General features: G+C 47.5%; 1 protein-coding gene across 1 annotated transcript in view; it reads left to right on the top strand.

Annotated features, from left to right (window-relative positions):
* The window catches only part of LOC115120723 (laminin subunit gamma-3-like), a 235,120-nt gene that overhangs the window by 39,298 nt on the left and 179,090 nt on the right, over positions 1-16,732 (top strand). Inside the window, 2 exon segments of the mRNA XM_065018086.1 lie at positions 8,020-8,150; positions 10,129-10,289. Of these exon segments, the coding sequence (XP_064874158.1) occupies positions 8,020-8,150; positions 10,129-10,289 (292 nt within the window).

The raw sequence follows: 16,732 nt of genomic DNA, 5'->3' as shown, positions 1-16,732 counted from the left end.
AACTCTTGGCTCCCCTCTAATATTGCTGTGGTTGTTGAGGTGTGAAGCAAAACAAGAGGGAGGGAGATAGAGCAGGAGAGAGAGTGAGAAAATGTATGGAGAAGTTATCTGTTTTGTTTCCCATCATTCCCTTCCTGCCCTGAATTAGAATAAGCTCTCCCCTGTATTCTTTAACTTCCCTATTCAAATTCCTTCTTCAAACATGGTTTGAAGACACTCGCTCCACTGACATAATTTCCTCTCCTTCTTTGCTCCTCTCCTCAACTTCCCATCCTCTTCTCCTCCCCTCATTATTTCCCCCTTCCTCTCCTCAATTTGTTACCAAACAGCCAGCACCCCCTACTCCCCCACCTCCCCACCACCCCCCTTTTAAACCCCCTAAAACCCCTGTTTTCCCCCATTGACGATGGTACTGGGAGTGGCGGGCAGGCGGGAGTGCGTGAAGGATGAATGTACGCTTCCACCGGCAGCCCCTGGGCACTGGGGTCGTTCGGCAGCGTCCAAACCCCATCGGCAGGAGAGGAGCCACGTCAAGCAGGGCCGAAGTCGATAAGCAGTAGCGTGCCAGCTCCACTCTGCTCTGCACTGTGCTGCTGTGAAACAGGCAGCTCACAAACACAAGGCACACCCTCCTCAAGGGCTCCCTGAGGAAAGTGCCACCAGAGAGGGAGAGATGGAGAGAGAGAGGTAGTCAAATAAATGGTTGTGAAAGGTAAAATGTGAAGGTAAGGCTGGGGGCATATGAGGAGAGACAGAGAGAGAGAGACATAGACAGAGAGACAGAGAGAGGGAAAGAGAGAGAGAGAGAGGGAAAGAGAGAGAGAGAGAGACAGAGACAGAGAGACAGAGAGACAGAGAGACAGAGAGAGACACAGACAGACAGGGAGACACAAAGAGAGAGAGAGAGACACAGACAGAGAGACAGATGGAGAGACAGAGAGAGACAGAGAGACAGAGAGAGAGACAGAGAAATAGACAGGCAGAGAGACACAGAGACAGAGAGCTAATAAAGTAGCAGGAGAGAATAAAGAATATTTACTGATGACCACATTAGCTCAAAAGGACATTGTCCACATATTACAAATGACCACTTTCTATGATTGTTTTGTTCTAATTCTCAGCTATTTTCACTGTTGTGTTGACCTGGATTTGAACATTTGATCCAGCTCCAGGCAGTACTACCCATCCACAATGTTAACACATCTGACCCAGGTCTAACCCAGGTCTGGCCCTGTTGACCCACATAAGTCACCAAGGTCCAGGAGTCCTACTGTTTCTGCCCCTTTAAGGGTTAAAGGGGTTATGGAACTCATGTGTTCTAGATTTCCACCACGTTCCAAACAGGCTTCATGACCATTTGACTCTCCACTAGTGATGCGCGGCTTGACTCATAACCTGCAGTCCCCACGGTTATATCCGTGGGTTGGACGGGTTTAGGGTCATTAAACAATACCTTAAAAAAATCCATATATGTGTAATTATTGTGCAATTTATGTAGTCTACATTGAGGTTTTTCTTTCATTATTTTAGGGTATCTGGTATTAGTTTATAAGCCTAAGCTTTAGGGCTTAACTGTACTCACGCCAAATTGCCTACACAGCCAATCGCCAAATAATGGTTTTGGTGACTGGCAGAAAAAGTTGAAGTTGTGTTGAAGTGTTGAAGTTTAATTCAAGAAGACAAAAGCTGCGAAAGGAGAGTTGAAAATAAAGAAAAGGGATGGCCAGAAAAGTAATGTTTTGAAAAGATTTGGTGAAGTGGCAAAGAGGATGATAGCAGTGCCTGCCATGTTAGGTGTGATGATTGTGAGGCGCTACACAAAATCGACAGTCACAAGACAGGACTTCAAATAGGCCTATGGCATGTCAAGGGAACTTTAGCCTACTGTTTAGATGGGTTAAATGGAAACTGAAATCTTGTTCATTGACTAAAACCTACTGTTTTTTTGGCAAACTCCAAAGTCCTCTGATAATACTCGTCCTTATGCGAATCGATATCCCTGTGTTTTGAGAGAAATATCTGAGTTTTACAGGTGTTGCTCGTGGTTTGAGCAAGAAAACAATAACTGACTCGATAAATTTAACAAAGTGATGTGCATAAAATATATATGAAGGGCCTATATTTATCAACTTTCACAGTGAATGCTTTTGTTCATATGTTTTGTGCAAGTTAATTGGACATTGGCAAATGCATGGTAAAACATATTGTGCCTATTTAATGAAACACTTTCTGTTAATAGATCCCAAAGCAGCATACAACTGAGCTAAACTGAGCTAAACAAGTTCACTTTCTCATCCATAGCCTAAAAATGCATATCAAGTGCAAGTTTAGGACGTCTTCTACTGCGGATCACTAAAATATTTGAATGATTATGATCACACTTCCTCAATTCAAATATTATGGCAACACTATACCAAAGATGGTTTGATATGGTTTAGAAACTTGCGAACCAAGCTTGTTAGTGTAGCCTGTTATCGCCTGGACTTGTTGAAATATCTTCACACCTAGAAAAAAAACCTCCAGGCTTCCATCATAACAGTTGATGTATTAAAAAGATTTTAAAATTAAGAAATAATTACAGGTGGCAGTTTGGAAAAAACGTATCCCACCTGAATCATCCTCTGGAATAACGGACATTCTGGGGTAATAAATACATAACCGTTAATAATACTCTAATAATACTGGCCTGTGCGAATAGGGCTCAAGCCTTAATAATAACTCCTGCAGAATTAAACATTTGATATAACATGATATACCAAAGCAACATTTGGACTTGGAGTGGAGGAATATGGTGTATTTCGTTCTGCACCTTGAGAGAATGCAATGTTCAGTTAGATACCATCTGTAGAGGTGCTGTCTTCATCATAAAAGCTGATAGTATTTCTCCCAAATAAAATATGCATCAAAGACGAACTTAAATCTTATCAGAAACACATTGGGTCATTTTCACAGCTTTGTTTATCCTTACAACCAGTCAAACTTATGTAATTTGTACATTTTGCACAGAAAATCTTTCCTGTTTTTATTTTTGTTGCTTTATTATATTTTCTCCCCAGTCCCTTAACGTCTTTTCTCCGCGAAAGATGACAGAACTTTACCGATGCCAACTAGATTGAATCATGAATTCTATGACATTATTCTGTTGGGCAAGGGTTTATTTAGTCTTCGAGGGCAACATATAATGACAAAAGAGAAGTTACATGTATCTAATTACAGACAAGTTGACTGACAAATAGCCTACCAAAATGTCAGAAATTATAAGCAGACACCTATTTAAATCAGGCAAAACAACCCCCTGTCAAAAATCATTCTGCAGTCTTTGACTGTAGTCTATAGCGCATTTTCTACATTTGCGGATTAGGGTTGGGTGTGGGCCTCATATTGTAGTTGGGCGGATGCGGATGGGTTATTAACAGTTGTGGGTGGGTGGGGTGAACAAACAGCTGACCCACGCACCACTTCTCTCCACGCTAACTCACAGGTGACCTTACAGAATCTCTTACAAACGACAATCAGAGAGACTCTTAGACAGCCTTATAGAATAATAGTCTTTGAGGCAGTGCTAAATATAAAGTTTTACTGCAGTAGCAGTGCTTTATATACACAGTAACAGATCACACAAAACAAGTTATGAAGCTAACTCGAGAGGACAATTATTGGTTGCATTTTACATGAACTTGTCCATGTCACGCCTTGGTCTTAGTATTTTGTGTTTTCTTTAATTATTTGTTCAGGCCAGGGTGTGACATGGGTTTATTGTGTTGTCATATTGGGGTTTTTGTAGGCATTGGGATTGTGGCTGATTAGGGGTGTCGAGCGTAGGCTTGGCTGCCTGAGGCGGTTCTCAATCAGAGTCAGGTGATTCTCGTTGTCTCTGATTGAGAACCATATTTAGGTAGCCTGGGTTTCACTGTGTGTTTGTGGGTGATTGTTCCTGTCTCAGTGTGTTTGTATTTTCACCAGATAGGCTGTATAGGTTTTCACGTTCCGTTTCTTGTTTTTGTATTGTTCGTGTTTTTTCTATATTAAAGATGTATCGAACTAACCACGCTGCATTTTGGTCCGACTCTCCTTCGACGGAAGAAAGCCGTTACAGAATCACCCACCACACCCGGACCAAGCAGTGTGGTAACAGGCAGCAACAGCAGGAGCAGCGAAAGGAGGAATGGACATGGGAGGACGTTATGGACAGCAGGAGTATGGAGTATACGACTTGGGAGGAAATAGACAGGTGGGCGGTCGACCCAGAGAGAGTGCCGGAGCCCGCCTGGGATTCGCTGGAGCAGTGCGAAGAGGGCTATAGGAGAATGGAGTCGAAGAGAAAAACACAGCGGCGCAGAAAGAAACCCGAAAGTCACCCCCAAAAATGTATTGGGGGGGGTCTCAGGGAGAGTGTGGCAGAGTCAGGGTTCAGACCTGAGCCAACTCCCCCTGTTAATCGTGAGGAGCAGCGATCAAAGGACTTCTGGACTTGGGAGGAGATATTGGACGGAAAAGGACCCTGGGCACAGCCTGGTGAATATCGACGCCCCAAAGAAGAACTGGAGGCGCCGAAAGCGGAGAGGCGCTGGTATGAAGAGGCAGCACGGCGACGCGGATGGAAGCCTGAGAGTCAGCCCCAAAAATGTATTGGGGGGAGGCTCACAGGGAGTATGGCTATGCCAGGTAGGAGACCTGCGCAAACTCCCTGTGCTTACCGGGGGGCTAGAGAGACCGGGCAGGCACCGTGTTATGCTATGGAGCGCACGGTGTCTCCAGTGCGGGTGCATAGCCCGATGCGGTATATACCAGCTCTTCGTATTAGCCGGGCTAGAGTGGGCATCGAGCCAAGCAAGGTTGGGCAGGCTCGGTGCTCAAGAGCTCCAGTGCGCCTGCACAGTCCGGTCTATCCAGTGCCACCTCCACACACCAGTCCACCGGTAGCAGCTCCCCGCACCAGGCTTCCTGTGCGTGTCCTCGATCCAGTACCACCAGTTCCAGCACCAGGCCTTCAGTGCGCCTCGCCTGTTCAGCGCAGCCAGCGCTTTCCTCCTCTCCTGCGCTGCTGGAGTCTCCCGCCTGTTTAGCGCAGCCAGAGCCTTTCTCCTCTCCTGCGCTGCCGGAGCCTCCCGCCTGTTTAGCGCAGCCAGAGCCTTCCTCCTCTACAGCGCTGTTGGAGCCTCCCGCCTGTTTAGCGCAGCCAGAGCCTTTCTCCTCTCCTGCGCTGCCGGAGCCTCCCGCCTGTTTAGCGCAGCCAGAGCCTTCCTCCTCTACAGCGCTGTCGGAGCCTCCCGCCTGTTTAGCGCAGCCAGAGCCTTCCTCCTCTACAGCGCTGCCGGAGCGTCCTGCCTGTTCAGCGCAGCCAGAGCTGCCAACCTGCATGGAGCAGCCAGAGCTGTCAGCCTGCATGGAGCAGCCAGAGCTGCCAGTTTGCATGGAGCAGCCAGAGCTGCCAGTCTGCGTAGAGCTGCCAGTCTGCATGGAGCAGCCAGGGCTGCCAGTCTGCATAGAGCTGCCAGTCTGCATAGAGCTGCCAGTCTGCATGGAGCTGCCAGTCTGCATGGAGCTGCCAGTCTGCATAGAGCAGCCAGAGCTGTCAGTCTGCATGGAGCAGCTAGAGCTGCCAGTCTGCATGGAGCAGCCAGAGCAGCTAGATCCGCCAGTCAGCCAGACTCTTCCAGATCTGCCAGTCAGCCAGACTCTTCCAGATCTGCCAGTCAACCAGAATCTTCCAGATCTGTCAGTCAACCAGACTCTTCCAGATCTGCCAGTCAACCAGACTCTTCCAGATCCGCCAGCCAGCCAGGATCGGTCGGAACCAACTACCTGCATGAGCTTCCTCTCAGTGCTGAGCTTCCTCTCAGTGCCGAGCTTCCTCTCAGTGCTGGGCTTCCTCTCAGTGCCGGGCTGCCCCTCAGTGCCGAGCTTCCCCTCAGTCCCGAGCTACCCCTCAGTCCCGAGCTTCCCCTCAGTCCCGAGCTTCCCCTCAGTCCCGAGCTGCCTCAGTCCCGAGCTGCCCCTCAATCCCGAGTTGCCCCTCAGTCCCGAGCTGGCCCTCAGTCACGAGCTGCCCCTCAGTCCAGTGGGGTTCTGGGTGAGGACTACTAGGCCATGGTCGGCGATGAGGGTGGACTATCACTGGATGCGAGGGGGAGGAACTAAGACATTAATGGAGTGGGGTCCACGTCCCGAGCCGGAGCCGCCACCATGGACAGACGCCCACCCGGACCCTCCCTATGGTTTTGAGGTGCGTCCGGGAGTCCGCACCTTAGGGGGGGGTTCTGTCACGCCTTGATCTTAGTATTTGGTGTTTTCTTTAATTATTTGTTCAGGCCAGGGTGTGACATGGGTTTATTGTGTTGTCATATTGGGGTTTTTGTAGGCATTGGGATTGTGGCTGATTAGGGGTGTCGAGCGTAGGCTTGGCTGCCTGAGGCGGTTCTCAATCAGAGTCAGGTGATTCTCGTTGTCTCTGATTGGGAACCATATTTAGGTAGCCTGGGTTTCACTGTGTGTTTGTGGGTGATTGTTCCTGTCTCAGTGTGTTTGTATTTTCACCAGATAGGCTGTATAGGTTTTCACGTTCCGTTTCTTGTTTTTGTATTGTTCGTGTTTTTTCTATATTAAAGATGTATCGAACTAACCACGCTGCATTTTGGTCCGACTCTCCTTCGACGGAAGAAAGCCGTTACAGTCCAAATAATAGTTTAATTTAATATACATTTTTATTGACTGTATGTTTGTTTATTCCAAGTGTAACTCTGTGTTGTTGTATGTGTCGAACTGCTGTGCTTTGTCTTGGCCAGGTCGCAATTGTAAATGAGAACTTGTTCTCAACTAGCCTACCTGGTTAAGTAAAGGTGAATTAAATCAAAATAAATAAAAAATATAGTGTTTGAAAACAATATTGTAGACTTAATTAGTCTTCACTATGTTTCCATCTTGCTATAGAGAAAAATCCCCTACTTTTATTTTTCTTGAAGTCGAGTTGTCACATGTTCTCATATATGTGGTCTTATAGGCTAACTATATTAAATAAGAATCAACATCATACAAGGTGCTACCCAATTCCCCTAGTCCTTGGTACGGCATGCTAGCCAGGAGATCTTGAGGCAGGCGTACAGTACATGTACCCAACTGTTCCACATGTCGTTCGTCTGAGGCCTATCCTCTCCACTCTCCTCCCGTTCCTCTCATTCCTCTGGTCCCCTACTCCAAACACCCCTCAGGGGAGAGTGTACAGAAAACACAACACAGGATTAAAACAGGCTTTTTCGGGATGCCATACAGTCCACAGAGTCCCCAACCAGCCAAGTGAAAGACACAACGTTTCTGTAATCTATTTCTTTTAAAGTTGAGGAGAGAAATATTCCCTTATTCCATCTTTTCTCCTTTTGTTCTCTCCTCAACTGACCCTGTTTGATCTTCCTCCCTCTATTTCTCTCTTCTGTTTACCTTTATCCTGCTGTTTGTCTTTCCCTCTTTCTTTCCTCTCCCCTCCCTCGCTTCGTCTCCACCTCTCACAATCTATTCTATTTAACTGTTCCAATTCAGCCCCTCCATGGTGCATTCAGCTTCATATACTGTAGCTGTCATCATATCTGTGTGCTGCTAAAACCTTATCCATTATAATGAAAGAGTCTGGGAACCCTGTACCAAGTCTCCTCTCTAGCTTATATCATCTCTTTATCTCTTCTACTCATTTCCTCTCTATTTATTTCTTATTTCGTTCTTCTATTATATCTCTTTCAGAGCCACACCCTGCCCTTCCCCTCTTTCTCTTGACTCCCATTCGCTTTCTATCTATCTCCCCCCTTTCTCTCCCATCCTATTCTTCCTCCACCTTCTGACCGAGCCTGAATCTGTCTTTACCTTTCCTTTTGTTCTCCATCTCAACCCATTACTTCCCTCCGACCGCTCTAACCCTTCCCGCTCGTGTCCCTCTCCTCTCGATCCCACTCTGTAGGAGTAGCTGACAGCCACCATCCCTCCATCCCCTCCTCCTCATCCCCCTCTCCTTGTCTCTGTCTCATCCTTTAGAAGTGGGTGACAGCCACTGACCTGCTCATCTCTCTGGACAGGCTCAACACATTCGGAGATGAGTTCTTCAAGGACGCCAAGGTGCTGCGATCCTACTTCTACGCCATCTCAGATTTCTCTGTAGGCGCCAGGTAACACACACCTGACGTCTAAGAGAGGGAGGGAGAGAAAAGGGAGAGAACAAGAGAAGGAGCGAAGAAGAGAGGGAGAGAAGAAGAGAGAGAGCCTGTTTGCTTTGATTTATCGTTGTCTTTGCTCATTTCTCAGACAGACTCGACTATGAAACAACAACCCAGCTCGTTATAGTACCCCATTTTGTAGATAATAAAATAGATATTAAATCAGATAATAAAATGTTTCTCCACATTTCCTCCCTCTCTGTGGACTATATGGTCCTGGACAGTAGATTGTAAGGCTACAATCTACCAAGTTCCCCCCTAAAAAGAACAGAGCCACATCATCCTCCTCTGTCCCCATGTCTTTTCCATCACTGTCCCTGCTCTGTCTCTTGTCTTCAGACCTGGGTTCAAATTCTATTTGAAATCATTCAAAACGGCAAACCCGGTGCATCTGGCACTCCGGGTAGACCAGAGCAAACACTCCAAGTATTTGAAAGATTTCAAATAATACTTGAACACAGGTCTGCTGGTCCCTGGGCTTATTCCTCACAGTAACGAGAAGGGACAACAGGAGGCGGGCAGCACAGACAGGATGTCCATGGGCACGGCACAATAACATGAACCTTCTTAAGTAGTTGAGATGAAGCCTTCACTGCTTCAACAGGATCTGACACCTGTCATAAGTGTTTATGATCAAAGCGAGGGGTGACAGTTTGACAAATGACCCAACAATGTCACCATGACACCTGAGGGAATGAAGGGGGCAAGCTGACAACTTGTTGGGCTTGCGTAGTCAGCCTAGCTTGTTGGATTGGCCAGAGCAGTGCTAGCACTTGTCGCTTGGTCAATTCGCACACTGAATGTTATGAATGGACACAATTAGTGTCAGGGTATGTCAATGTGTTGGATTAAATGGTCAGCTAGTGGAGTATAGTAACTCCAAAAATAGTAAAAAGAAATCGTCCAGAACTGACGGACTACTAAGCTGCTATATGAGCTATTCTCTGTGCCATATTCATTATTGTGGTTGTCAAGATTACCTCAGAGTTTACTACTAGAGACATCTGAGTTGGTGGTTGGGGGCAATTTTCACTTTCTTACTAACAACTTCCTTGTCACAACAACAACAACAACAGAAACAGAAATAACTGATTGGGAGCCGTTAGCATAAAGAGTCTGGATCTGGGACAGCTGGTTAAATCTGACAGGGACAGGCGATGATAAGCCCCCCTCTTCCCTCACAGAAAGGCCCTCTGCAGAACCAATGACAGAGGATGCACCTCAAATGGCACTCTATTTCATGCACTACTTTTTACCAGGGCCCAAAGAGCTCTAGTCAAAAGTAATGCACTGTATAGGGAAGAGGGTGTCAGTTGGGATGCAGGCAGGCACTATACAGAGTCAACACAACAAGGAGAATAAGACACTGTCATCCTCACCGTGTCACAGTAAAGATAGGGCCTCAGCTAACAGCTATTGGCCAAACATCCTTGATCATTAAATGACTTCTAGACATAGGAAATGGTCTTTTCTCGACTGGTTGGAAAGGATATGCATAACTTGATATATAGCACAATAACTCACATGCACACACATACACACAGTGACTACTAGTTGTTTACGCTCAGGGACATCTTGTGCAGACGAGAGTTGGACACACAGGGGAGATGAGCAGAACAGTATTCACTGAAGGGTATAAAACCCCACGTTATCCAAGGCGATGTACTGTATCTGCCATTGATAGGTAATGGGAGGTGAAAAGTCACAGTGAAAATACTTTCTCATTTTACATCTCCTCCGTTCTGTCCTATTCTCTGTTCTCTGTTAATTTCCTTTTATGTGTGTGTGTGTGTGTTTGTGTGTGTGCGTATTCGTACATGCGTACACGTGTGTGCGCTCAGTGCATACACTGTAAGTTCGAGTCCATACAAGTGTATATCTGTAAATGTGTGTGTGGGTACACACACACCTCTCCATCTTTATCCGCCAGGTGTAAGTGTAATGGCCATGGCAGTGTGTTGGACGAGCAGGGGGCTCTGGTGTGTGACTGCCAGCATCACACTGTCGGGGTAGACTGCCAGAGGTGTCACCCATTCTACCAGGACAGGCCTTGGGCCAGGGCCACCGGAGACTCTGCCAACCAGTGTATGAGTAAGTATTGGAGATTGGTTTAGTTCAGTCACCCCTGGGGAAATGTATAGTTGGGGTAGTGTATGAGTGAGCATTTGAGATTGGTTTAATTTAGTCACCCCTGGGGAAATGTTTAGTTGGGGTAGTGTATGAGTGAGTATTGGAGATTGGTTTAGTTCTGTCACCCCTGAGGAAATGTTTAGTTGGGGTAGTGTATGAGTAAGTATTGGAGATTGGTTTAGTTCACTCACCCCTGGGGAAATGTATAGTTGGGGTAGTGTATGAGTGAGTATTGGAGATTGGTTTAGTTCAGTCACCCCTGAGGAAATGTATAGTTGGGGTAGTGTATGAGTGAGTATTGGAGATTGATTTAGTTCAGTCACTCCTGAGGAAATGTATGTAAATGTAAGATGTTGGTGTAGCCTTAACTTAACCGTACCCAAATTGCTAACCCTAACCTTACATTGTTCTCATATATTTTTACAATATATACAATTTTTGCAGCTGGCTCATCTAGCGGAAATCGCTCACTTCTGCCTCCAGGGCAAGATTCATGACAATAAACATCAACCTGCTGCTGTATGTGTGTGTGTGTGCGCATGTGTGTATGCGTGCGTGCGTATAAATTAGCGTGAGTGCAAATATCAGCGCGGTTCAGGCTTATCTCGCTGTGCACTGAGCGGTGAATGGTTCTTTTGAACACTGCTGAGGAGGAATTGTAATTGGTTGGACTGATAAACCCATAAAGGAGAGGCCTCGTTAATTGTTTTTATGCTTGATTCTATTAAGAAACAAGCTTGTTTTAATTACACTCATGCTGTGTTCTAAATAGCACCCTTTCCCTATATAGTGTACTTTACCTTTGACCAGGGCACATAGGGCTATGGTCAAATCTATTGCACTATGTAGGGAATAGGGTGCAATTTGGGAGGAAGCCTGAGTCTCTGTACCAAACAGGTGGCTTTTTAAAATAGACTGCCGCATGCAGCTGCACTGTACTGTAAAGGAAAAAATGAATATATTATTAAATACATAGAAGAAAAGAAGCACTGAATGTGAAAGAACTAGAGAGTAAAAGTGAATGCTCTGTGTATTATAATGTTCATCCTCCATATTCGGCGAGATAGAAACTAATTTTGCCGAAGCTTACCGGACCAAGCTCTGTCTCTCTCTTCTCTGCCGTGTATGGCATGTGTCTGGAACCAGTACCATATGGCCCTACTTGTCAGAACACAAACACTTTAATTGACAATGGGTGACAGACAGACAGACAGACAGACAGACAGACAGACAGACAGACAGACAGACAGACAGACAGACAGACAGACAGACAGACAGACAGACAGACAGACAGACAGACAGACAGACAGACAGACAGACAGACAGACAGACAGACAGACAGACAGACAGACAGACAGACAGACGAGGGTGGAGGGGAAGAGAGTTGAGTAAAGTACACATAGGCACATAGTTGTTTATATTTATGTTGTCACAACATCCTTCTGGTTATTACCAAGTTACTTAGCAGACATAAGTGTCTAATTTAGCTTACTATCCACTTCCTAGTTGGAAAGACATTTTAGTAAGTGCACCTGAGATACCTGCCTTGAATACATGTGTAATGACTCAGGCAGACTCAATCTATTTGCAGACAGACACATTATCACTCATGATCAGCTTTAAAGGGTATATACTGTATGAACAATTTTAGCAGGGAAAACAACTGTTACAAAACAACCAACATCCACCCAGTAGCCCATTCCCAACCAACAGTCATCTAATTTCCCCTTGTTTAAAAAAATCACACTATTGATGGATTTCTATCAAATGCTCTGAGACATCATTGAGGGAATCAAGGAGCTTTGCAAAGTATAGGACTGGCTATTTATCACTGACATGTGCAGATCATAACAGCTGTAATATCACAATAATAAGTAATTTTCTTAATGAAAAATATGAGACGTAGTTATGGATTGATCAGGGGATGTTCATTCAACAAACAACCAGTTAGCTGTTCAACTCAATGCCTCTCAAGTGGCCTACCCAGTACCCATATGTCCAAAAGGCTACTGACTGGGAGTGTACACTGTGTGAATGGTAGCTGTCACGGTCTCTCCTTCAAAAACACGCCATGGTCTCTGCCTAGAAAACTCCTCAGACTAGCCTGTTATTCAGGCCATTATTGGAAGGACAGCACAGTGCATGAACAAGGCAGGGAGAAAGAGAGAGAGATAAAGAGAGAGAGAGAGAGATAAAGAGAGAGAGATAAAGAGAGAGAGAGAGAGATAAAGAGAGAGAGATAAAGAGAGAGAGAGTAAGAGAGAGAGATAAAGAGAGAGAGAGAGAGATAAAGAGAGAGAGAGAGAGAGATAAAGAGAGAGAGAGAGAGAGATGGCAGCCCACGTGACCACTGAGGCTGTAGGTGCGCACATTTTCCACCTTAAGAAAGCACTCACTAGCCTAGCTAGCTACTGTAATGAATAGCTAGATGCAGATATGTTGATTGCAGAAACTGTGCAAAGCTGGTGGACATGGAAATCAAATACGTCATTCTCCTCATTGATGGGCCGGACACCACTCGAAATAGACTTGAGCTTCTTCGTCTCCACATTTCAGCACCACATCCAACTTTCAACTATACTAGGCTACTTTAGCTACTACTAGGCTACCTACTGTATTATGGTCACAGTCGGCTATGTACAGACAATGTTCAGAAATGCTACAGTCATTTAAATACATCAATAAAGTTGTCATGCATAGGTGTAATAGGTGGCAGGGAAGTCAGGCGCAGGAGAGTCAAATGGAGTGTAAAATGGAGTCTTTTAATAAAGTATGCATAAACAAACAAACATGGGTACGAGGACCCGACGCGCACCTATACAATAATCACACTACACTGACAATAAAACAATCTCTGACAAAGACATGAGGGGAAACAGAGGGTTAAATACACAACAGGTAATGAATGGGATTGAAAACAGGTGTGTGGGAAGACAAGACAAAACCAATGGAAAATGAAAAGAGGATCAATGATGGCTAGAAGACCGGTGACGTCGAACGCCGAGCACCGCCCAAACAAGGAGAGGCAACGACTTCGGCAGAAGTCGTGACAGTACCCCCCCACCCCCACCCCCCTTACGCGCGGCTCCAGCTGCGCGTCGACACCGGCCTCGGGGACGACCCGGAGGGCGAGGTGCAGGGCGATCCAGATGGAGACGGTGGAATTCTGATAAAATGGAAGGATTTAACACGTCCTCCACCGGAACCCAGCATCTCTCCTCCGGCCTGTACCCCTCCCAGTCCACGAGGTACTGAAGGCCCCTCGCCCGATGTCTCGAATCCAAAATGGATCGAACAGAGTACGCCGGAACCCCCGATGTCTAGAGGAGGCGGATGAACATTACGCACTTCAGCCTCAAGGAGCGGGCCAGCCACCATCGGCTTGAGGAGAGACACATGGAACGAGAGGTTAATACGGTAATGAGTGGGTAGTAGTAACCTATAACATACCTTGTTCACTCTCCTCAGGACTTTAAACGGCCCCACAAACCGCGGACCCAGCTTCCGGCAGAGCAGGCAAAGGGGCAGGTTTCGGGTCGAGAGCCAGACCCTGTCCCCTGGTGCGAACACTGGGGCCTCACTGCGGCGAAGGTCTGCACCAATTTTCTGGCGCCTTATGGCACGCTGAAGGTGGACGTGGGCTGCCTCCCAGGTCTCCTCAGCGTGCCGAAACCAATTGTCCACCGCAGGGGCCTCGGTCTGGCTCTGATGCCAAGGAACCGGCTGATACCCTAATACACATTGAAAGGGAGTAAGGTTAGTGTAGGAGTGACGTAGCGAGTTCTGAGCCATCTCTGCCCAGGGTACGAACTTCGCCCACTCCCCCGGCCGATCCTGGCAATAAGACCGCAGAAACCTACCCACATCCTGGTTAACTCTCTCCACCTGCCCATTACTCTCGGGGTGAAAACCTGAGGTAAGACTAACCGAGATCCCCAGACGCTCCATGAACGCCTTCTAGACCCTTGATGTGAACTGGGGACCCCGATCAGACACTATATCCTCAGGCACCCCATAGTGCCGGAAAACGTGTGTAAACAGGGCCTCTGCAGTTTGTACGGCCGTAGGGAGACCGGGCAAAGGGAGGAGACGACAGGACTTTGAAAACCGATCCACAACGACCAGGATCGTGGTGTAACCCTGTGAAGGTGGAAGATCAGTCAAAAAATCCACGGACAGGTGCGACCACGGCCGTTGAGGAACGGGTAGAGGTTGTAGCTTACCTCTGGGCAGGTGTCTAGGAGCCTTGCACTGGGCGCACACCGAGCAGGAAGAAACATAAATCCTCACGTCCTTAGCTAAAGTGGGCCACCAGTATCTCCCGTCAAGACAGCGCATCGTCCGACCTATCCCAGGATGACCAGAGAAGGGTGACGTGTGAGCCCAATATATCAATCGGTCGCGGACAGCAGACCGAACGTACAGACGACCAGCTGGACACTCAGGGGGAGAAGGCTCTGCACGTGACGCCCGCTCAATGTCCGCGTCAAGCTCCCACACTACAGGCGCCACCAGACACGAAGCTGGGAGTATGGGAGTGGGATCCATGGACCGCTCCTCTGTGTCATACAGCCGAGACAATGCGTCTGCCTTAACGTTCTGGGAGCCTGGTCTGTAAGAAAGAGTAAACACAAAACGAGTGAAAAAAACGGCCCACCTTGCCTGGCGAGGATTCAATCTCTTCGCCTGCCGGATATACTCCAGATTGCAGTGGTCAGTCCAGATGAGAAAAGGGTGTTCAGCCCCCTCAAGCCAATGCCTCCACACCTTCTTAGAAAAGAAAGCACAGGGACGAAGCTTCAGTGGCGTACCCGAACGCTGAGAGAGCACTGCTCTTATCCCAGCTTCGGATTCGTCCACCTCCACTATGAATGGCAAAGAGGGATCCGGATGAGCCAGCACAGGCACCGAGGTAAACAGAGTCTTCAGGTGCTCAAAAGCCCTGTTCGCCTCAGCCGACCACTGCAAGCGCACCGGGCCCCCCTTTAGCAGTGAGGTAATGGGAGCTGCCACCTGACCAAAACCCCAGATAAACCTCCGGTAGTAATTGGAAAACCCCCAAAAACGCTGCAACTCCTTTACCGTGGAGGGAGTCGGCCAATTACGCACGGCTGTAATGCCGTCGCTCACCATCTCCACTCCTGAAGTGGAAATCCGATGCCCTAGGAAGGAGATGGATTGTTGGAAAAACAAGCATTTCTCAGACTTGACATATAGATCATGCTCCAACAGGCGACCAAGCACCCTGCCCACCAGGGACACATGCTCGGCGCGTGTAGCAGAGTATATCAGAATATCATCGATATACACCACTACACCCTGCCCGTGCAGGTCCCTGAAGATCTCATCTACAAATGATTGGAAAACTGATGTAGCATTCATCAACCCATATGGCATGACCAGGTACTCATAATGATCTGAGGTGGTGCTAAATGCCGTCTTCCACTCATCACCCTTCTTAATACGCACCAGATTGTACGCACTCCTGAGATCCAATTTTGTGAAAAAAACGTGCCCCGTGCATTAACTCAATAATCGTATTGATCAGAGGTAGCGGGTAACTATATTTCACTGTGATTTTATTAAGACCTCGATAATCAACGCACGGGCGTAAACCGCCATCCTTTTTTTTCACAAAAAAAGAAACTCGAAGAGACGGGTGAAATGGATGGCTGAATGAACCCCTGATGCAGGGATTCAGAGACATATGTCTCCATAGCCACCATCCCTCCCAATTCCATAGGTTCGGGAGAGAGGGTGCGGGAGGATGGAACAACCAGACCCGATCTAGACGTCCACGAGTAGCCAGCATGTTGTCCAGCTTGATGGACATGTCCACCAGCTGGTCGAAGGTGAGGGTGGTGTCTCTACAGGCCAGCTCCCGACGGACGTCCTCGCGTAGACTACAACGGCAATGGTCGGTCAGGGCCCTGTCGCTCCATCCAGCGCCGGCAGCCAAGGTCCTAAACTCCAAAGCAAAATCCTGTACACTCCTCGTCTCCTGCCTCAGATGATAGAGAAGCTCACCCGCTGCTTTGCCTTCAGGTGGGTGATCGAATACTATCCGGAATTGGCGGGTGAACTCCTCAACATGGTCCAGCGCCGCATCCTCCCTACTACACACAGCGCTGGCCCATTCCAGGGCTTTCCCGGTCTCACGGTCAGATGGTACTGGGGAGGCTAGATACAAGTTCAGTTTAAGGAGGAAACCCTGGCAGCCGGCAGTATCTCCGTTGTACCCCGTAGGTAGGGATAAATGGATCTTCAATTCCAGAGAGGGAAAAATGTTCACGGGAGATTCCGGTTGTGGTGGCGGTGGCGCTGGAGAAACTCCCTGTCTCTCCCAGCGATCCATTTTCATGACAATGTGATCCATGACGGAGCTGATAACGTCAAGCTCCCTC

The sequence above is a fragment of the Oncorhynchus nerka genome, linkage group LG4 (genome assembly GCF_034236695.1).
Source record: "Oncorhynchus nerka isolate Pitt River linkage group LG4, Oner_Uvic_2.0, whole genome shotgun sequence".
Taxonomy (NCBI): domain Eukaryota; kingdom Metazoa; phylum Chordata; class Actinopteri; order Salmoniformes; family Salmonidae; genus Oncorhynchus; species Oncorhynchus nerka.
The sequence above is the reverse complement of the archived record's forward strand: the minus strand, read 5'-3'. Positions and strand labels throughout refer to the sequence as shown.